Here is a 22279-nt window from a genome sequence, read left to right as displayed (position 1 = left end):
CATCAAAGTTTGATGAGCTACAGACTTTGGTATCTCAGCAGTGAGATCCAGAGCTGTCATCACGGTGAATTTTGATGCTGCTTAGAAGTCTGCGCACTGCGTTAAGATATCACCTACAGTTACTAAGAATACAATAAATGTAAGATTCGGATCTGCTCCTCTCCAGGGCCTGGCATTGCACCAAGGACAGAAAGGAGAAATTTCTGTTTGCCCAGGGTTTGTAGTGTTTTTTTTCCAATAACTGAGTAGAGATCTCTAAGGATGGGAGGTGGTTAAGCAATCATCATTCCCTTTGGGCAAGCTAGCTGCTGGACAAAGTGCAAAGGATTGGGACACCTGGGTTCACTGAAGAGGGGTCAAACCCATTTCTCCCAGTTTCTGGAACAGTGCTCTGACCACACAATACTGGTTGCTCTGGAACACGGGGTCTCCGTTCTCTCTTTTGGAACGTGTGAAAACTTCTCAAAGAACACAGAAAAAAACCCACTGACAAACAGGGATCATGATTGTACCCTGCTTACTAAGGCATGTATTTGTGTGATAATGTGTGGACAGAATGCATGAGGAGGTCCTTAAAGAAGAAACTGAAATTTGATTTCCTTTTTTCCAGGCACTAATAGTCTACAAAAGCATGCAACATTTTCCAGACTCTGCAAATCTTGAAGATAAGCAGGGAAGGCATCACTATGCCTCTGTTGGCCAAGTTTTGAAAGAATGCACAAAATAAACTGGATAGCTGTGGAACACGATTCTGTCGGAGTATGAAAATGCCATACGTGCCATCAGAACACCTCAGTGGTTGAATGTAGCTTCTAAGCATTATCAAGCTAAAGCACTCGGAACTGCCTACATTAAGATGCTACTAGACCTGTCTGGAGAACAAGGCTCTTCTGCAGCTGGGGTACCTCAAGGATCAGACGGGCACTGAGCAAGGTTTTCATTACAACAGTTATGATCTAAGCACCTAAATTCCATTTACTGCCTTCTTTGGATCTGTTCTAACTTTAAAAGAACCAAAATACTCTCCCTCTGAAGGTAATGCCATGAGATTCTTAACAGTTACTGTCCAGAAGCTGAGGTATGGTCAAATTGTTTTGGTACCAATAAAAGGTAAGCTTATGGCTGTAAACCTTCTTCCAGCTTAATCAGAGTATTTCCTGCTGTAGATGAGTCCTAATCCTAGGCGGCCAGAAGGTTCATGGTTTTCTTTTGAAGTTTCCAGTTCAGACTTCTAGGCTCATCAAGAGTTTTCCAGAATCCTGAAGAACAAGTTTGGTATCAATGCAGACTGCTCAGAGAAATCCTGAGACTTTTAAAGCTTCTTGTACTCTATGCTATATTTTACTCCTTGATTTTCCCCTTTAGCTAGACTCTTCAGAGTTATGAAATCAATGCTTTTCCCTTTACTCTGATTCGTATGTGGTTAACACTATAAATTCACAACACACAGAAATCAATTAACATATCAACTCCAAGTCAACTCCATTTCAGTTAAGGAACTTGGCCCAGTTCAGTATCTCCAATAAATGTCCTTCACCAAACAAGCACAAACACACTGTTCAGCTCAAATCCCAAAGCAGGCCATGTAAACAGATTGGCGTTGCTGCATTCCCTGGAGTTTAGAGAAATAAGGCTCTTTCAGATCAGGAGTGACTTCCCAACGTGACCACGGTTACTGGAGAACAGCCTGCCACTCTGACATTTAAATCTGAAATCTGATGTGCTTAGGTCATAACATAATCACCTCCTCCTCCCTGGCTATTCCAGCTAAACCTCTCCCTTTTACTCATCTCATTAGTAACCAACTTTGTGTTTATAAAGCAATAGTAAACATAGTTATCCATTGTCAAGGCAGAAAACAATTAAAAAAAAATGTTGAATACAGGGTCATAGTTTCATCCACTTATCTTAAAAACAGATATGGACATTTGAAACTGCCATAATAATTACCCCATGAGTAAAACTCTGACTGAATTTAGTGGCACAAGGTGGTGGCTGTCCAAGCAGGGTGCAATCCAAGATTCCCTTTGTATAGCCGATGAAAGCAAAAGTTCTGAAAACCTCGATCTGGCTGCTCTTGCGCAGGCCTCCTCAAGCGTGCACACAGAGCCTAACCAATTTCACTGCAATGCTTTGCTGCTGTACAGCTCCTCCTGCTTTTCCCTGAAAGCAGAAGTCCACGTCTGCTAAGGGACAAAGTCAGCTTCTACTCTTTCTCCAACTATTTGGCATATTTTGAATTTTTGAGGATGAATTTCTTTAACAGTCAGTGCTGATTGACTGCTAACCATACAAAATACTTTGGCCAATGAGTACAAGTCTGTTTGCAATTTTGAAGGTAACATTTAAAAGATTAGTCCACTTAGTTTTAAAGGAAACCTGAAAGCAATATGCTTTCTTTTTTTCTTGGACTAGGACATAGACATTGCCCAAATTTTGTTTATGACTGCAATGCATATATTATAAGTATCTAAATAGATAGTAAGTCTTTAATTCAGTCAGCTAGGTCTGATTGCTTGGCTACAATCTTGGATGCATTGTCTGCTCCTGAATCCAAGAGCTATTACTGAAAGATATCTGTGGTACTTCTCTTTCACCCACCCATGCTTAAGCACACACACTTTGTACCTGCCACCTGACAGCTCCCATCACGAGAAGTCCATAATCATGGACAGAAGCAACATAATCTGCACAACGAATTGAGTCATACCAGCTCTCTCAGGATCCGTAAGAGACTCTTTCCTTTAGTTACCTACATGAAGAAGGATCATTCATTAACTAAAGCCTTTTAGTCTCCCCTCCAAGGACGAGTCAGTGCTTTCTCTTCTTCAAACTGATCATCATGAAAATCTAAGCTTTTCTTTCCCCGAAGAAGCTCTTCCCTGAAATCTCTTTAGAAAATGAGTGCCCACTGGCTAACACAGCGAATGTTTGCAACCATAAGCCACCTCACACCAGTCCACATTTCATGACTTCTCTAAGCTAACTTACACACATGCTGTGAAGCTCTCCTCCCCTTCTTTCCCTGTGCTGGGAGTAGCAGTTGTGGTCACAGATCTGGGAACTGATCTGGCCAAAGTCGGGGCTTTTTTGTGAGGGGTGGGATAGGAGGTAGTTGTCAGATCGGTGCTCCAATCCAACTCACCAAGCGCACACTGTGGCCAGCCAAAGGACTTGAAAAAAACTCAGAGACCTTAAACACTTTACCGCAGAATGAAGTTGGCATTGCCTATAGACTACCCATCCAGGACTTTGTTGCCCAATTCTAGGTGTGTCTGCCATGGATCTTTTTTATGAATCTATATACCGAAGGGTTTATAAATCAACCATGCGCCTCTTGGAAGGAGGAAGAAGCCCTTGGCTTGATGAGAGATGGCTGCCAGCCCCTGCCCCAGGGCCACACCTCATCCCCCTGACCCAAGATGGTGGGCTCCCTGCAAGACGGTGGGCTGCTGCTGTCCCAGGGAAAGGGCCGCGTGGTCATCGCCTGCCACCTGGTTTTCCAGAGTTTTATCAGAAATTATTTTTTTGAATGTGGCATCTCCATCAGTAAAGGGTCTTTCTGTCACTGAATGGTTTATGCCTTTTGCCACAGCCCAGCAAAGAAGGAAGACCTATTTCTTATAATACAAACACATAATCTCAGAGAATGGGGTTTAAAACAAACAAACAAACAAGTTCACCAGAATTAGCTTGAGGATGCCAAGGCTTAGTCACTTTACCTCACAGAAAAATCCAGAGGCCAAACCAGAGGCTTCCAGCCAAGTTAAGAGATGGGTGAAAAAGAGGTGAAATGGGGGGTGACGGCCAACTCGAAGCCTTCGTGCCCTCCCTGAAGGCGCAGCAACCAGCGGCCTTTCCCAGCCCACCCGCTCCCTACCTTTCCTGGGATTTTCCCATTTTCTGTAGGACGCTACATGCGGGTGCTGCCCACGGGCTGTTCACCAGGGATGCCTCGGGGCTCCGCAGCCGAGGCCCCGTGAGCTGAGGGGCGGTGGGACGCGCGACGCCGCCGCCCCGCTCATGCCCTCCGGCGGTGGAGGGAGCGCGGGAGGGCGCCTGGCCGCCGCCGGCAGGTCGGGCCGCGCTGCCCTCCGCTGAGGAAGCGGCGGAGGACGGCGCCACCTTCCTCCACGTGATTTCGAGGAAGAAGAGCGGCGGCGTCCGCGGGGACCCGGCACCGGGCACCCCGCCGCCTCCGTCCCGTCAGTGTGACAGGGCGGGGGGGCCCGCCGGCCCCTCCTCCGCCAGCGAGAAGCGAAAGCGAAAGCGAAAGCGGACGGCCCCGGTCGCGGCGGGGAGGTGTCTCGGCGGGGAGCGGAGGGCTTGTGGAGAGCCCCGCTCCGAGCTGCGGGCTGCGGCGCTGCGCGGGACCTGGGGCCGTGCGGGGAGTGGGCGTCGCAGCGCGGCCGGCTGCCTCCGCAGGGACCCGCGGCTGCGACCCCAGAAACGCCTCCGCTCCGCAGCTTTTTCCGGCTGTAAGTTGTGTGAGCCCCGGCTTGCGTCCTCAGCCCCGGGGAAGCCGCCTCTCTCCCGCCCGGTGTCTGTCGGTGCTCGCCCTCGCGGGGCAGCCCGCCTCGGGCTCTTCGCGGCGTTCGGGCTGGTGCGGCCTTCCCCGCAGCGCCCGGGCCGGGAGCGGCCTCCCCGCACAGGAGAGGGCGGCTGGGACGCGCTGCCTGGCCTCAGCCGGGGAGGCGAGGGGCTAGCGCAGGCGGTGGGGCTGCTAGAGCTTCGAGTGCGGCCGCGAGCCGTCTTTTTGGTCCCCTGGACCACAAGAGAAAGCATGGCGGCACGGACAGGATGGGCCTCAGCCGCTGGCTGGGCTATCCTGTGGAGAAGCCAAGTGAAGATGTTTTTCAGTTACGCTACTTTCACTTTCCAAAATCAGGAATCGGTACATGAGTCAGTAAATTTTGGTTAACTTGGCGCGAACCAGAAAGGGATTTCTGGATCGTTAACCAAAGATGGCCTCCATTTCAAGCCTCCTTGTTGAATGTAGCAGGTATGGTGATGTTGGGTAAAAACCAAGCTCAGAATTTCCAGGTGAGAGCATCAGAAATGTCTAGCCAGGTCAGGATGCTGGCCTGCCTGCTACCCGGGTCTTGACAGTTGTTAGACGACACTGCTTAGAGAGCGTCTAAGCCGCGGTGCGAAGCCCTTGTGCTTCCCTGGCACCCACAGGCTAGATTTGCTTGGGAACCTGTGCACCTTAGCATCCGTTTGTGGATCAGCGGCCCATGAACTTGTCTAAATTCCTTTTTATCCGTCTCCACTAAATGTTGTGGCAACTGATTCTGGGTTTTACATTATCTGTTGTGTAAAGGACGTGTTTTCATTTGTGTTAAGCAGGTTTAAGGGTTCTATCTCTTAACCACAGAGCATACAGGATGTTAAGTATGTGTGTAACGGTACAAAAATAACGTAAATGTAAGTATATAAGTTTCAGGACTAAAAAATGAAGTCGTGCAATGTAGAATTCTTCACATATGTCTCTGGCTTTTATGCTTAGTAAGGAAGGAGGCTTCAGATATCCAATATATATCACTTTTGCTTATAAAAAGATACATTTACATTTAAAAATTCTTTTAGCCCAACACAGCTTCTGGTATTCCATTCTGGTATTCTATTCTGCTGCAAAGAAAACCTAACACACACAATGTTGTAATTTTTTTTCCAGTTCCCTCAGGTTTCAATGGATTTTACAAGTCCCCCGCTATCTTTAAAAGATAATGGTTTTGTAAGTATTTCCTGATGTGCTACCCGGAAAAATCTGTATTTAATAATAGTATCTCTGAATGAAGGTTTGTGCTTGCACTGCTAGGACAGGGCTTCTGAAACTTCTTGTCTCACCTTCTTCTATCCTTTAATACTTTGGACATTCCTCATTCCCGCCTCCTTTTTCCTTAGGGAGAGTCCCATTCCAAAGTGTCTGCATTACAGATTCTGTTAGAATTTTCCAGTCCTACCTTGCTTGCCCATCTGTCTCTGCAGAGGTTTCGTAGGGGAATTTCCTTTTTCCTGGCTCCTCCCTTGATTCGGTTCTTGCAGTGCAGCAAGTAGTTTGGATGGGACTTTCCCTGGGATTTCTTGTGTTTTCCTTGTTATTTTTTTCTTTCTTTCAGGTTGAAAACTGTTGTCTTAGACCATTTTTCAGTAAAAAACAGGCATTCTTTCTTATCAGCTTCCAGCTGTGGCACGTGCATCCTTCTGCTTTCCCTCATCCTTCAGTCCCTTGAGCGAAGGAATTTTTTTCCGGTTTTAAGTTATACGCAGATGGGGATTTCCCTGTTGCTTAATAGGCATTTGAAACTGGACAAAGTAGTGGAAAAAATTATTTTATATTTTTATTGTTTTTAGGAAATACCCAGCATTACCAAGAGAATTGACAAGATTATCTAATTTAGACCTTTTCCCTGCCTAAATTTCATGGTTCACATTCAAGTTTTATGTAATCTTAAGTAAAAGGGAGGGATTGCTTCAGCAAGTCTCTTTGGATTTTTTTTTTCTTTCCTGCAGAATATTGCAGCCATAGAAACAAAACAGAACAGAGAGATTTTCTCTCTTCTTGGGCTTTTTCCAGTTGTAGCTTTCCCGTGCTTGTGAATTTCTGCCCTGAAGCACTTAAATTCAGAAATGCTTCTTTTATCATCTTCCTCCTGCTTGATGTTACCTTATGTTGTCCAATCTCCCTGAGCTTGGAAGCATCCCATTTTGAATTTTTCTTCTCATTAGGCCTGTATATTCTCTATACATTCTCTTAGAGGAACAGCTGAGAAAGCATATAGATAAACATTTGTGGGTTTGAGGGGCTTAGTTCCCTGTGGAAGAACATAGAGACAACTTGCTTTTATTGTTTATCAAAATATTAGCCTGTGAATATTTTCAGTTGGATAGTTAGCAAATAATGATTACTGACCAGGATCCATTTTCTTAGGTTTTTGTCCTGGCATTAAAATAGTTCAATGATTTGGCCTAAGTGTCTGACTGCATTTTTAAAAAATTATGTGGCATATGCTATCCTCTGGCATACAGATTCTAGGAAGATTTGATTATGAAATACAGTCGGTCTCTCAAAATGTTTGACTGGCCACATATCTTGCCTGCATAATTGGAGAAAAGCAGCAAATGGGCACATAGGCAAAATACATCGGACTTTCATTAATGGACATACATTGAAAACTTCCATGGCAAAATGCTTCATCCAACTGCAGAGGGTTTATTTTTTTTTTATTTTGAAGACTCATTTGAATTGTTTGGCATGTCTCACTTATTGCCTAATGGAAGGGAAAACCTGTGCGTGCCTCTTCTTTTCTCTCCAGAGTATGGCAACCCCTGACCCTTTTGGCATATCAACAGATGAGATGGAAAGACTTATAGAAGAACTGAAGAAGTGGAAGGCAAGTTCTATAAAGCACATAGAATTGTGGAAATTAGCTGAAAGATACTTGGAAGACCTTTAGTCCATCCTTCTAAAACCAAATCAACTCTCCCCCAATTATAACATGGTTGTCTAACTTGTTCTCTGTTCTTCAACGGTACATGCTTGTGTTGATCTCAGTGGTAACTAGCTTGTAAGTCTAAGAGAAATATTTATCCAAAGTGTTAAAAATAAATAAATATAAAGGGCTTATGTAAGGTTTTGTTTGTTCCCGTGGAAGAAAAAAAAGGTAAAAATCTTTTTCTTTTTACTCTACAGGAAAGAGTTGAAAAAGCTGAAAAAGCAAAAGCTGACCTTCTTCTCTGTAAATTAAGCGCTGATGAAGAGTGTGTCAAAGCAGAGCAGGAGCTGATAAAGCTAAAGGACTTTCAAGAGAAACAGCGTAAGGACATTATTATGTCTAGGGACACCCATGAGGTATGGAGAAGGCTTACTCATAGCTGTTAGTATTTGGGGAGTTGTGAAGGAGGTATCGATTAGAGAAAATAAGAGTAATATTTCCTTCTCGGTTTAAATGGCTTTACTGGTTTGCAGACTGTGGGACTGTTCTACACATAGTTCTTCAGTGGCAGATTAAGAACCAGTGCAATAAAATAAGTCTTATGGTAATGTTGGAAGAGCGAAGGCAAAACAGAGACCTGTTTTGTATAGAAGATGAAGACTAACAAAACTAGTCTTCCTCTTCCAAGATTCCCCACTAACAGATGAGTTTCAGTTTTGTGTGATGCAGATAAAATCCAATGGGTTGATTCCACTGCTTGTCAACTCCCAGCCCGTCTTATAAGACGTTACGGCACCCAAGGGATTAGCATTTCTTAAGTCACAAAGAGCTGGGCAAGAGCCAGAACCTGTTTGAAGAGGCCTCTTCTTTCTAGAACTAACTGGTTCTAGAACTAATTGGTTCATCACCTCAGTGTGCCACATGCAGTCGTTGGTACAGTAATAGGATAAGTTTCTGTAGGTTGTCAAGGAGGTGGTTTCAGTGAAGTTTGGTTTGGCCTGTAAGTCACTGATGAGGAATTATGGTTTCAATATTACAAGCTATTAAAATATAATTAATAGGTTAAGTAGATTCAGGTTGGCGTGAGATTTTCTGAAAGTTGGTTTTCGTTCTCCAGTCATAAATGTTTGGGTTTTATAGCCAGAAGAGGTCATTATCATCACGTGACTTTTGTTTTACATTCTCTTCAGCTGATGGGAACTGGTCTAAATTTCTCAAGTGGTTAATGACTTTAAAGGAGCCCTCTTCTACTTGTGGATGGCTGGAGATGACTACATCTGCTGTGTTTCCTTGCCATTCTGTTGTGTTCCCTGTCCAGGAAATACTGGATTTAGTCACATGGGCTTTGTGCCCGTTTCGGATTCATTGGTATGGAGGAAGTATGTAGCAGATAGGAGGTAGAAGAGGTGTTCCCTCTTCCTTGCTGAAGAAGTATAAAGAGGGAAGAGTGACAGTGTGTCAGAAACTGTCCTCACCTGGTAAACTTTTCAGAAAAGGGAGTAACAGTCAGTAAGATCACACGTGGTACAAAAAATAAAATGTTTGTATGTTGACATAGGCTCTGACCTTGCACGTATAAGGAACTGACATAACTATGGAAAGTGCTGTGCAATTTGTGGTACACTGTATGTGCTTGGAAACACTAATGCCTCGTTTCAGAAACCCTCTTACTGTGATTTACTTTGACTGAAACTGCTCCTCAGTGACTGAATTTACCTTACGGATAGTTAAAGCTATGCAAAAAATGTATTGTGCATGTCTGTCGTGTAGAGTAGTTAAAAGTTGAAACAGTTTCTAATGTCTACAGATTTTGCTGAAACATATTTTTGTCTTCTACGTGTTTAACTTTGCATTTAATACTTTTTGGGCTGTAGAGAGAACTCTATCTACTAAACCAAGAAAACACTGAGCTGAAGAGAGAGATTGAAAAGCTCAAAGACGACCTTGCAGAATGTAGTTCAGTGCTTTCGCGGGATGGTCAGGTAAAGTTTGAAATATTTTGCAGTTTGTCTTTTGGAAGGGCACATTTTTATTTTGTCAATTCTAGACCATTGGGGCCAGTTCAGCATTTGAACCTCTATTGATTTCAATGTAAAATGTAGCTTGAAGTTTCATTTTGTTATTTTATCTGGCAAGATAATGTGAGGAAGGCTAAGGATATGGAAACAAATACAAGTATGTAAGATACTGAAAACATGAGAGGAATGAAGAAAAGCAGAAAATTATTAAATGGAAGACACTGGAATAAAAAACTACACATAGCATTAGTACTTTTCAAGTACTCTCATTGTATGTTTCTTGGGTAAGCGGATGGAAGAAAGGGAATATGTCCATTGTATGGCAAATCAGAAATAACTCAATTTGCAGCCAGATAAATATTAGTGATACTAAACAGATTTAAACTCAGAATCCAAAGTGTCTTTTGGTGAAACTGCTGCAGATTCTGAGGTGTTCAGAAATTGGAACTTCCCTTGTGGAAATTTCAGCTTTTAAAAACCCGTTTTCATTCCAAATTGGAACAAACCCAAATATTTGGGGGAATTTACAGTAAAATGAAAACTGTGATCATTTTTTGTTTATACAGAGATTGAAACTGTATCCAAGTGTTACCTTGTTTAATGTTAACAATATTACAATATTAGCTTTAGCTTTCTAAATGACATTGCTAAGTTTAGGAGATGTCACTTAAGTCCAGCCTCCTATGCAGTCATTGGACAGGCAAGGCTTCTCTAGAAGGAGATTCAGTGTGAACAGGGGCCTACACCCAGTGTCTGAATTATCTTTAGGAAGAGCGTCTCTCTTTCCATTGGCAGTAGAGGGAATGGAAGGAAAGCGGGCTCATAGATAAGATGCTAGTTCTGAAGATAGGTGGCAGGAATGCTTTGATTACTCTGGTTATTTTATCTTGACACAAACAGTATTTTTCTTCTACGCAGGGTTTTATTTTGAAATAGTTACGTAAAGGGGAAAAAAAAGTTACCTGAAACTCCCTCAAGTCTATGAAAGCAGCTTTTCCTAACCAACATTTTCATGAACAGTTTTAAATTATCCTAGTTATAAAATACTTGGATATTCTTATCTATTTTACTAAGATGGCAACATACAAGGCTGTTTATTAGCAGACTTCCCATTGCTGTAGAGCAGTGATGCAATTAGGCAAAATAAATGGCAACACAAATGACTCTGATACTTGCATTTTGCAAATTTTAGATACCAAAAGTATTCTACTTCTGCAGGTGGAAATCCCTGTGGACCTTAATTGAATTTTTACTGTATAAGGTCAAGTTTAAGTTCAAAGTTAATCAAGGGAAAAAAAAACCCAAAACACCTCATTGACAAAAATCCCAGGAATAGACAAGTACAACTAGTCAGTTTAGTTAGAAGAGTTATACTTGTTTTACCAGCCATGACTTCAATCTGCTTGACTGTTAAACTTTAAAAAAACAAAATATATGTAGCACTTCAAGGAAAGACTACTGTTCATTTTTCTGTTCTGCAATAAATTACAGAAATTATTTTTTTTTCCTATCTTGATTCTAAAAGATTAAAAAAAAGGTAGTAGAAATGAAAATGAAGTTCACTCACATGGAAGACATGAAGGATGATTATCCAGATATGAATACTCACTGTGTTTTTGGTGTAACTACAAAAATCCCATTCAGACTGAATCAAAACCAGGCACTGATTACTTTTGAAGATGAAGAAGGTATGATGCATATTTGAAGTATAAAATTAATGTCTCTGATGTATTTCATTGCCAAAGGGAAAAGATTTACATAAACAATATGGGATAAAAAAATCAACAACAGCCAAAGAATGAATACACAGAGAACCTTTCACTATTATGATACCAATCAGTGGAACAAAATTCTTCCAAGGACTCTGCATGTTTTAGTTGGATTACCAGATTTCTGCTCTCAGCTAATACAAACAATACTTGGTGTTTGAAATTGGGAGTATGTTTCTACCTCGCAGAGTATTGTCAAGGATGATTCAAAATGTTTTGACAGCAGAATTTGATTATTTGCTTTACTCTGGGCAGTACCTTATTCTGAGAGCAGTTGTGTTGGTTAAGTGTACACATCAGATGATGGGTGGATCTGAGACGACGGAGGGATGGTGCAGTCTGTAACTTGTCTGCTTCCCACTGAGCCGCTTGCTGTTTGGACAGCCTGGTGCCTGCCTGCAAGGAGCCTGCAGGCAGCCTGGCTGGGCCTGCTTAGTGGGTAACTCAGTTACGCGAGGATATTGCAGATACTGTCCAGTGTCCAGTTCATTTCTTTCAGCTAAAATCTAACATTGCTAATAGGCATCCCCCGCACCTGGTAGCGATACGGTTTTCATCCAAGGATATTTTAAATGAAATACGAGAAGTCTAGTATCAATATTTGATACAGTGAGAGCATCTTTTGACAGCATAAAGATTCTAGTATTCTACACTATTCTAAAGGTAGTATAATATTTTACCTGTTGCCTATAAGCAGTGAGGTTTTATGGAAATAGACGTGCCTGAAGACATGGATAGTGGGATGTGGTTGCCTAACCATTATTTATTTCTCCTTTATTGATGCAAAAGGAGATTTTGCTTAAGAGGCTGGGGAATAGTTTTGGTTTTATAATGATTAAACAAAGCTTTTCATATCTGAAAACTTGTGATTTTCCTTAGTTGCCCGGAGACTGATAAAAATGGATAAGCATACTGTGAACCTGGACAACAAAACAGCAGATGTGAGAGTGAAGCCTTTTATGCTTGAAATGGGAATCAAATTTGAGGTAATCAACTGAAATATGAAACTATAAATATAAGAACTTGCAGTACTTAAAAAGCTTTAGGTTCAGTTTTTTGGGTGTTTCAGTCACAAAGTGCACAAAATATTTATTTTTTTAGCTCCATGTCACTATTTCTGGAAAGAAGATCAACATTTCAGAAGTACCTGAGCTATCCATTCCTGAAGACTGGATGAGAGACAAATTAGAGCTGAATTTCTACAAATCTGAACAGGGAGGAGGAGGAGAAGTAGAAAATGTGAACTATGACAAGCAGTCTAGAACAGCTGTTATTACGTTCCTCAGACCTGGAGGTATAGTATGTAATATTTTGTTAGCTAGGTGTACAGGCCATATTGTCCATTCTGCGTTACATTCCATTCCATATTACATTCTGTGTTAACTTAACCACTGAATGTAGCAAATTTTTCCCACAGAGAGTTAAGTAGATCAGGAAAAGATGTGGGTTCACCCACACATCTGTAAATAAAGCAGTATTTCATCATATTCCTTTTTGATCAAACATGACCTGATACACAGTTCGTGAGCTTTATTTTTTTCTTTGCATTGGTAGGCACTTACATTGCAAAAAGAAAATTGGGAAAATGTGTTTGATTTTAGCTCTTGTTTCATGACAATGAAGTTAGACAGGCATTCAGATTGCCCAACTGTATGAAATTCTATGAAGATCAGTGGAGCCACATCCATTTAGAGCAGCTGCTTTAGATTTATTTCAGAAGCTTTTGTGGGTATTTAATGATTTTGCTTTTTTGGAAATGCCAAATAAACTTTTTTCAAAATGCATATGAAGAATCTACAAGTGTGCTATCATATATTAGTTTCTAAATCCATATAAGAAAGATTAGCCTGTTCTTTGATGTGCTTACAAAATGCATTTTGGATTACATTACTCTTACTCCTCTTTTTCTCATTCTCCATTACAGCAGCTAACGGCTTTGTGAGATGTAATAAATATCCTTTCTTTGTCAATGGAAGGTGGTATAGGCTTTCTGTGTCCCCAAACACCGACGTACACTTGGAAAAGTTTCAGGTAAAAGAATCTAGTCCAGGCTAACCCCTAAACAGAACAGATACGTGGGAAATATGAGATATGGGCAGAATTTTCAGTTCTGAGGACTGCAGCAGCTTTTGCATGCACTTTGTGAAACTTAATAGCAAGTGTGAGTGCAATATGCTGCTCTGCTGATAATCGTATGTTTTGCAGTGTGAAAGCTATAATTTATTTTAAAAGGGTGTGCACGTCTTTCCTTGATCAAATTATAACGTTACTTAGCATAATGTCTGTGCTAGACAGGAGGCAGATACTGAATTGTTTGTGAAGTAGGTTAATAGTAGACACAACAACGTTTTTTCGAGTCACAAAGCACTGTCATATTCATCCCTAATGAGAGGCCTTGTTGGTAGTCTCAGCAGAGACCCTTGTTGTTCTATGAAACCTTTGCTCATTCATTTTTTTCATTCATTAATTCAACCCAGATCATGACTTCTTTTCCTGTAACACTAGGCTGCTTGCTCATCATATTCTCACTGAAATTGTCTTTTACTTCGTATGGATAGATTGTAATCAAGTCAGTATTGTGTATATAATCAGGCCTTTGTAATTAAAGCATGGACTAGAGTGTGTGCGTTTATGAGATACACCAGCGTTCTTTGCAGGTGCGTATCATGTATTGGCATGGATTTTTGGGGAGTGATGCTGTCTAGAGTCATCAGAGATCCCCAAATCCAGTGTGTGTGTGCAGTAAGGAGTGTAGGACACACCGGTTAAGGAGGCTAGGTGCATTGCCTGTGGAACTCGGTAGTGTGTGATAGAGCTCAGAACTCCTGCTATTTTCAGTGACAGAAATACACCACACTGTCCAAAGTCTTAAAATGTGATCAAAGTCCTAGCCATATCTGTTCAAGGATATGTTTATTTCCAGTATCTGGCAGTTCCTTTAGATGTACGTGCAACAGCTGATGTGTAATACAAGTTTGTTTTTCTTTCCTCAATAGCTCTATTGCGGGATTTCTAAGAAGACCATTCTGTTGAAAGGAATTCAAGAGATGGAAGATGATGAGGAAAGTGTACAAGACATGATCGAAATTCATTTTCAAAAGCCTAGTAATAGTGGTGGGGAAATAGAGAATATCAAATATGTGTCAAAAGGAGTAACATACGTTTGTTTTGAGGAGGATACTTAGAATGCCATATAGGAAATTGTAGATTGAACTCATGAAGTTCTGAGTTTTTGCTTCATCAGAGGCATAGGAAGTTATGCAGATATTATGCTTTAATGTTCTGAAATTTATACTTGAAAAGGAGGAACTACCTGTCTTTCTGATTTGTGTAATGGCACACACTTTGCATAGAAATTCAGTAGAAATCACTGCTTGGTGTTCCAGAGGTTCCTGATTGAAGTAACAGAAAAAGCCTTTACCAGCACTTGAAACTGAATCTAAGATTGCTTTCTGTAAATTCAGATTTTGTGTCTTGCGAATTTTAGACAAGTCATATACTCCAAAATGGGATAAATCTATTCCTTCTTACATTTTGGTTACAAAAGCCCTACGTAACCCCAATCAAAAGCGTCTTCACAGACGTGCGTTTTTACAGTGCCATAGCTTCAGAAGGTAGCTCTGACAGAACTCCAGTCCTGCTGAGGTTGCTGTGTGCCACTGTAACTCACATACCTGAAAGCAGTTATCCTGTAGTTTCATAAAACCCGCATTATCAAATTAGTGATAAAATAGGAAAAGGGAAAGAGAGAGTGCAAAAACACCACAGATTTACTCAAGAAATTGCATCTTATAAGAAATGCCATAGCAGTAATACTGCGTTTACCTGTCAAAACGCTGTTGCTTCTAGGATCGCATGCAAATTCTGCTGAGCTTCTGGTTTATTGTTTGGTTTTAATATTTTTTTCTACAATTACATTTTTCCTCATTTTTGTTCATTATTTTGCTTACTTTAAAATATTACAGTTAGGAATTGAGATGATTCTTTATCTAAACCAGATTGCTGTGTAACAATGCTGGGGAAACAGTCTGATGGTGAACGCTGTGTCTGAGGTATCTGTTTTGTTGTGTGTGACTGGCCAGGCTGCTGGCTCTGGGAGGGTATGGAGAGAGGGGTCAGCCGGAAAAAGGCAGATAGAGTTTAGGGCAGATTAATTTTTCAGCGTGTAAAGTCGCCCTTTTGTTTCCAGTTCATCCTTCCACTTCTCATTCTAAAAGAACTTTGAAATAAAATGGAAGTGCAAGGTCAGAGAAGGATTTATTTTCCAAGGAGGAATGTTTTTCCTTTTCTGCTGTCGTCCCTTTTATTTGCTACACTTTTCTGCTGTCATCCTTTTTTTTGCTACCCTTGGGGGCTGAAATGGTTTGGCAACAGTAATCTTAACTTCAAAGTAGCATGGGTCTAATGTTGAAAAGAACTTATTTCCCTAGTATTTGACGTTTTAGTATGCAGAAAAAGGACAATGCACCACAGTAGTGCAAGAGCACTACAAATATACCTCAGGTATTATTATTCTAGAGAAGCTGTTAGTAGGTAATAGATCCAGTTGAATATGGGAAACCAGAAGGCTGCTAGCACCACAGTTGATTTTGAATTTACTGTTGGGTGATATACATGTGACTGTAGCACCTCTTACTGTTTACTGCATGCAAAGGCATGGATTGATTACCTGACAAGTATGAAATAATTAAAAAAAAGTAGTAGTGCTGGAGTATTTACGGAGATTGCGTACTTTTGCATGTAACAGCCTTAAAATGTTAATAAGATCAGATGCCTTAAAAAGAAAGGGGGGAAAAACTTGATGAAGGTAAAAAATGTCATTAATTTTAACCATACCTCACTGACAAATGTTGAGAAGTAAATCCTTAAAAAAAAAAAAGGAAAAAGTTTAAAATTCTCATAAGGTATCACAGTGTGTAGATGTAGGGAGAAGCTACAGGTTTTAAGTACATAAAATCAAAATTAGATTTTAAGTAACATTTTAAGACAGTATTTGTAAATGTCTCTTTTCTCTCTGATGAATTGATTACACTGTTTAAATTTTAAAGCAATAGTGGTGCCACATAAAGGCTGGAAAACTGTTTTAATGATGAAAAACAAGAATACAGCATTTCGGTGATGTTTCTATAAATGGCAATATCCTTTCTTCTACCTACTGGAGTAAATGTATCTTTGACTGGAAGTTTGAAGAAGAGCTGTGACTTTTTTATACCCGTACTAGATGCAGGTACTTTACATTTTCATAGCCGTAGCTTCCACCATGGGCCAAACCTCAACGTCGAGTCAGTCAGACAGCCCTGGCCTGGGACCCTTCGGATGCCACGGTAGCTGTACAGGTTGGGTACAGCCTTTGGGTTGCCGTGTCCGTGTCCGTGTCCGAGTCCGTGTCCGTGCCCTGCCATGCGGGGAGCTGGCTCGTACAGCCCTCCACTGAGGGGACACGGGGAGGGAGTATGGGGAGGTGGGATAAGGGCGAGCAAGTCCATCTAGACACGCCAGCCAGGGTACCTTGCCTTGCGAGGCAGCGTCGCTGGAGACCGGGGAGCTCCTGCCGCTTCTTGTGAAAACCAGGGTATTGCTGCTTCTCCAGCTTCCCCGCGGCGCGGCCGGCGGGAGGCGGCGCGGAGGAGGGTGCCCGCGCCGCCGGGCTCCCGGAACGCAGAGCCCGCCGTTTCTCTTTCAGTTTCACCGCCGGGCCGGGGCAGGCCGAGCCCTCCCGCTCTTCGCCGAGTGCCCCCGCGGCGGAGGCGCCGGGACGGGCGGTGCTGGGGAGGCAGCCGCCCTCCGCCCGCTCTCCCGGACGCCGGCGGAAGCCCCACCTCGGCGGAGCGGCGGCCATGGCAAGTCTCTGCGGCGGGCGGGCGGGACGTGAGGGGAGCGTCGCGTCCGGTGTGGGGCCGGGGCTGCGGGGGGGCAGCGGCCCTCCGAGGGGAAGGGTCGGTTCCCGCCCGGAGGTTTCGGGGAAGGGCGGGGGCGCTGAGGCCGGGGCAGAGGCGGGCCTTCCCGCGGGCCCGCTCCCGCCGCCGGAGGCCCCTCACGGCGGCGCTCCCCGGGCCTGCGGGTTGGTCCCGCCAGCCGGGGTGGAAAGAGCGGCCTCCTCCTGCACCGCTTGTTAACAGCCTCAGAGGGTTAAAAGTAACGGCGACGTGAAGGAAACGAGTGAATCGTGTCTGTCCCTTGCTCGGTTCCCGCCCTGAAGAAATACTCGGTGCTCAGGCAGCAGCACCGTTTGCCACGGCCTGCTGTCCTGGCCCTCCAGTTAGTGGTAACAACAGGTCTGGTTTTCCTCTCACTAATATTTCAGGTTTTCTAATAACAGTGAGAACCCATGAGGTCTATGGGTAGGTCTTCATATCCGATTTCTTGTCAGCGTTGATGCGCGTAGCAGATTTGCCAAGAAACGGCGAACGCGCAGCCTGGCCGTGCGCAGGACCCTGCGGTCGCCAGTGGCCAGCGTTGCAGTGCTCCTCATCCGCCCGCCCGTGTCACTGCGGCACCTTCCGCAGCTCCGCATTTCTGTCTAGCAGCAGCCACTGATCGCAGACTTGTCTTAGAAGTGATTCAGCACAAACGAACTGTATATTCACGGGGGGTTTTTTTCTAACCCCAATAGTAGGCACGAGTGTTGCTCCAAAATACCAGCTGGCAAGGTGTGAGATGCTGTCTGGCAGCTGAGTGCTCCTGCGCGGCTGCATCAGCTGTGTGAAGCGTGAGAAAATCCTGCATAAAACTCCGTCAATCTTGGAAGCACTCTGTTTATATTCTCTTCATGTTGTCTCATTAGTGCAGAAACTTGCTTTCACATGAACGTTACCACCAAAATAATTGCCTAATATAATTAAAGCTCCTGGCTCTTTAAATTTGATGGGTGATAAAAAAAGGCCTCACGTCTTCATGAATTAAAAGCTTGCATGGTTGCACAGTCTCATTGAATCTGTCTCCTCACTCCCTTCAGAAACACTGCGGTGGTGGTCCACAAGGCTTTGGACGCGCGTCAACGGAGCATTCAGCCCCGGCGGCACGTTTTCTGCAGGCTTTGTAACTGCTGTGCTGGCCCTAATGTTTTATGCAGCCCAGGTCCAGGAGAAACTTTGTAAGAGAAGTCTAAAGAATTTAGATGGAGTGACTGACCTTGAGTACAGTCGCTCTGAAGTTATTGACAGTTTGTTCCCATGAACACTGCCATGCAGCATTCACTGTATTATTTTCTTTCTTCCCAAAATGAACTGTTACAAAATTTACTCTGTTCCACCATTTACAGTAATTTTGCCATGATAGTCCCAGTGAAATATTACTGTTTATGTCTGTGTAATAAGAATGGAAAGAAAATACGTTTTTCTTAACAAGACATGGATGCAAATCCTGTTTAGGATGGGTTTCATGTTTGCAGCATTGGGAGGTTTAGCTCTGATGAAAATCATGTGTGTAGTTAGTTGTTTTGCGCACTGCGAGTCTCGGATGACTGGGATTATGTTCTTCCAATTTAACGAGGTTATCCATTTAATAAGTGGAGAGATGAGTCAGAGCACAACCCTAGATCCCAGCTCTCATGAATTTAACAAGGACAGTCTGAATCTGACCCTTCCACTCTGAAAAGACAATCCTGACTGAACAGTACATGCAATTAAAATTTTTCATTCTCTTCAAGTTTTGAATATTAGAATCGGAGCAAACAACCTTCTCAGTGTGACACTGGACTTTTCATTTGAGAAGCTGTTAAATTTGGATCTAATTTTTACTGCTCTAAGGAAAGAAGATACTGAGAGGGTGTAAATTACACTTAAAGAGTCAGGCCATTTTTTACTGCACAATTTTGTAAAGCTGCCTGAGGGAGCCTGGCATGCTCTGAAATCTGATTCAGCAGTCTTCTTAATTAGCTACTAAATGTGCACGTTGTCTGTGCAAAAGGAAGGGGAGTCACTTCAGCCATCAGGGTGAATCTGGGTAACCTCTACGGGAGGTCACCGGTACTCCTTGCCTTTACTGAGCATGCCGTGTCTCTGTGCGCAGGCAACAGGACAAGCTGCTAAATCAGCAAGGACAGTTGTCATCACTGGTGTTCCAGATGGCCTTCTGCACAATGATGTCATGACTGACATACTGATGATTCATTTCCAAATGTCGAAGAATAACGGGGGAGATGTGGAAGAAGTAAAGTATCCAACAATGAAAAAAGGAGTTGCATATGTAACTTTTGAAGATCAAGAAGGTATTTAGATTAATGTACTAAATACAGCCGTTCCCCAAAGAATTAGCCCTAGAATGTGAACCCTAAAACAAATGATTTTAAGTTGTTTACTGGTACTAGGATTTTATAGAACTGGGAGACTAACACCTCTCTTTTAGTCAGTCAAAGTTTTAGAATTTTATTTCTGTTCAGTGAAGACTTGACTCTGAACAGGCTTTCTGCAAAGCGTTTGTTATGTTTGTTTTTAGGAATAAATTTATACCGTGCATAACAGATATGATTTTTGTAGTCAGGCCTTTGAGAATAAATCTCTGCCAATTAATGTTCTAAGAAGACAGGCTTCTGTCTCTCACTGAACAATTTGACTAATACATAAAATATTAGGCAAGAATATTGAATCACCTGTGTGTATGTATGGGAAATTGTTAGGGAAAGCATCAAGAGAAAATCACAGGTGAAGTGTTCTGCCATCAGACCGGCAATGGTGCATTATCTTACTGCGCAACAAGTGAATCTGGCTTTCTCTTTAGTTGTAGAGAGTGTTCTAAAGAAGGATGAACATCGACTAGAAGACAGGAGGTTGTCCAGATACTATCCGCTCAAAGTAACCCGTTACTGTGAAAACGTAAGCTCATTCATAATTTATCTGGTTGTACTTCCATTGCTCTGTTAGCCATTACTTAACTTCTCTAATTCAAAATTCTAGGTCTTCAGCTCTGTCACATCTGTCCTCAATATGTCTGTTTTCAAAGATCAATTTGTTCTAGAAGATCTGATAGAAGAATTTAAAAAGAAGAGCACAGCTTTGAGCTTTGGTCCTTTGCAATCCAATGGGCATATTTCGGTTCAAGGGTCATTTCCAGCAATCAAATTGCTAAGAGACTTTCTCTTACTAAAAGCAAAATCCCTTTCAAAGAAGGACAAAAAAGAAGACAGTAAGTCCCATCAGGGACCAAAGAGGAGGCTACAGCAACACAGACTTACCACGGAGACGAGTAATTTCGTTCATGATGCAGATGGGGAAAAACAAGTGGTTGTTCTTGACACAGATGTATATCACTACATGAAGAACTTTTTTTCCACGACATTCCTAATCAATGACGATGTTGTGATTTCTGACATCACTGATGGTGATATAACTACAGTGTATATTGAGAATGCTGGAAGTAGGTCTGCTGCTGGACAGCTATTAAGAGTGAAAGAGGAAATTGAAAATCGGTCTGTAGAACTCCATAAGGCTTTACGTAAAGAAAGGATCTACTATAAGGAGCACACCAGAGATGAGAAGAGGAGATATAAATGGGCGTGTGAAAGTCTAAAACCTGATTACCCTTATGTTTTGATCATTCCTTATGATACCCACATTGATGTTATAGGAAATTCTTCTGAGGTTTTTGAATTTACAAAGGAGGTGAGCAATAAGACTCAGAGCCTGTTTCAAACCAGGTAGAAAGTTAGTGTTCATGTTTTTTACACATTGTGCTGCTCATACAGGCTGCACTGGTGCAACCTGTGCACCTCTGTGTCACTGCACATCTGTCACGTGCCTCCCACGCACAGGCTGGGAAGTCTGCCCATGAGGGTGAACAAGCCCGTTCCCCCCAAATACCAAATTAAGTTCAGAACAGGAAACAAATGATCTCTGTATCTCTCGTGAGCTTAGAGACCGAAGAAGTTAGGCCTCCTCTGTCCAGATACAGCCACCTTTTGCCTTTTGTTAGCTGCCTTTTGCCACATGCACACTCATTCTGTCTTGCTGTCAGGGAGCATGTGATGAGAAAAGAGGATTTATTTAAAGAGTTCTCATTAGCATAAGAAGTCAGACTGACAAAGCTGGGTGAACCAACCTGATATGAAATACTGCGTTGGAAGTTATGTTTCTTTGTGCAAGGAGATGACCACTGAGACCAGGAATGGTGGCCTTTTTCCGTTGCCTTTATCTGCAGAAGGAAGTTCTTGTCATTGAGATGCAAGAAGAAGGTAGAGCTTTGACCCTTGAGGGGGTGGAATGCTTACTAAATTTACAGGCTTGTCATGTCCTGAGGAAGACCTTAGGAGATGGCATTGGAAGTTCTTGACAGTAGAAAATAAGCGAGTTTGTTTTCATAGGAGCAATAATGTTTGTTTGGGTTTTTTTCCCCAGCTTTAACGGCATCTGCAGTGTCCCTTGACAGCATGTTATTTAGACATGAAAGTATATCCAAAGTTTTGATGTGAAAATCTTGGGGCTTTTAGACTTTTGAATCAGATTCTGTTTATGCAAATCTGCGTCTACATCCATTACAAGGGTCCAAATGCCCATCCTAATTTAGGCTTTTTATAAAACCAATTTAGAAAATAACTTTTATTTTGTGATATCAGCATGTTCAGCATACTTTGTCAAAACATACAGAGCACCAGCTCTTTTGTCTTATGTACAAGAAAAATTTCAAGTTTTTATGCCATTAAAGAAAGCAGTTATACAAAATATCGTGTCCATGTTCTTTTAACAAACCCCCAGACTCTTGGTTGGAAGCCCAAACCTAAAGCCTAAGAAATGCTTTAGGCATTTTCTTGTCATGACTGATTATCCACTGCAATTATGCCAATGAAAGATAAAGTTGTTTGTTAAACTAGTGCCAATGCTGTGTATTAAAATATACTGTCAAAGTGGGAAGATGATGAGCTTAAGTACTTTGGTGAATTGGAAGCGGGGGGGGAGTAGTATTTAAAGGCTTAATCTCTTCCAAGTTGCCCTGTAGCCAGCAGGTTCACCGAGGGGGTCGGAGATGGGGCTGGACACGGGTGCCCAGAGTCAGGCCCTGGAAGAGCCCCTCTTCTGCTCCCCACAGAGTGCAGGCAGCCCTCCAGTGCTGGGCTCTTTCG

General features: G+C 42.5%; 2 protein-coding genes across 4 annotated transcripts; both read left to right on the top strand.

Annotated features, from left to right (window-relative positions):
- Nucleotides 1–4345: 4345 nt before the first annotated feature.
- Nucleotides 4346–14423, top strand: NMI (N-myc and STAT interactor). The gene is given in 10 exon segments (XM_075511237.1): nucleotides 4346–4478; nucleotides 5678–5737; nucleotides 7320–7397; nucleotides 7697–7855; nucleotides 9314–9421; nucleotides 10983–11145; nucleotides 12106–12212; nucleotides 12328–12520; nucleotides 13151–13257; nucleotides 14223–14423. Coding segments are annotated over 9 exon segments (1161 nt in total). The 5' UTR covers nucleotides 4346–4478; nucleotides 5678–5692.
- A 2299-nt stretch (nucleotides 14424–16722) lies between these two features.
- On the top strand, nucleotides 16723–21875 carry RBM43 (RNA binding motif protein 43). 3 transcript variants are annotated; one of them, XM_075512581.1, is made up of 5 exons: nucleotides 17086–17501; nucleotides 17597–18319; nucleotides 19237–19435; nucleotides 19945–20039; nucleotides 20121–21875. In XM_075512581.1, the coding sequence occupies exons 2-5, from the start codon at nucleotides 18293–18295 to the stop codon at nucleotides 20862–20864; spliced, it is 1065 nt and encodes a 354-aa protein (XP_075368696.1). In that variant the 5' UTR covers nucleotides 17086–17501; nucleotides 17597–18292; the 3' UTR covers nucleotides 20865–21875. The 3 variants fall into 3 exon arrangements, with proteins under 3 accessions (XP_075368697.1, XP_075368696.1, XP_075368698.1); XM_075512582.1 differs by lacking the exons at nucleotides 17086–17501; nucleotides 17597–18319 and adding an exon at nucleotides 16723–17066; XM_075512583.1 differs by lacking the exon at nucleotides 17597–18319 and having other exon boundaries at nucleotides 17087–17501.
- The last annotated feature ends 404 nt before the right edge of the window (nucleotides 21876–22279 follow it).

The sequence above is a fragment of the Mycteria americana genome, chromosome 9 (genome assembly GCF_035582795.1).
Source record: "Mycteria americana isolate JAX WOST 10 ecotype Jacksonville Zoo and Gardens chromosome 9, USCA_MyAme_1.0, whole genome shotgun sequence".
NCBI classification, from domain to species: domain Eukaryota; kingdom Metazoa; phylum Chordata; class Aves; order Ciconiiformes; family Ciconiidae; genus Mycteria; species Mycteria americana.
This window is presented reverse-complemented; position numbering and strand designations above follow the sequence as displayed.

Excerpts from the sequence above, each read along its gene's own strand:
- RBM43 (XM_075512581.1), top strand. The coding sequence starts at position 18,293 with ATGCAGCCCAGGTCCAGGAGAAACTTT. Across the intron at positions 18,320-19,236 it reads CCAGGTCCAGGAGAAACTTT|GCAACAGGACAAGCTGCTAA; the intron begins GTAAGAGAAGTC and ends CTCTGTGCGCAG. Across the intron at positions 20,040-20,120 it reads TAACCCGTTACTGTGAAAAC|GTCTTCAGCTCTGTCACATC; the intron begins GTAAGCTCATTC and ends TCAAAATTCTAG.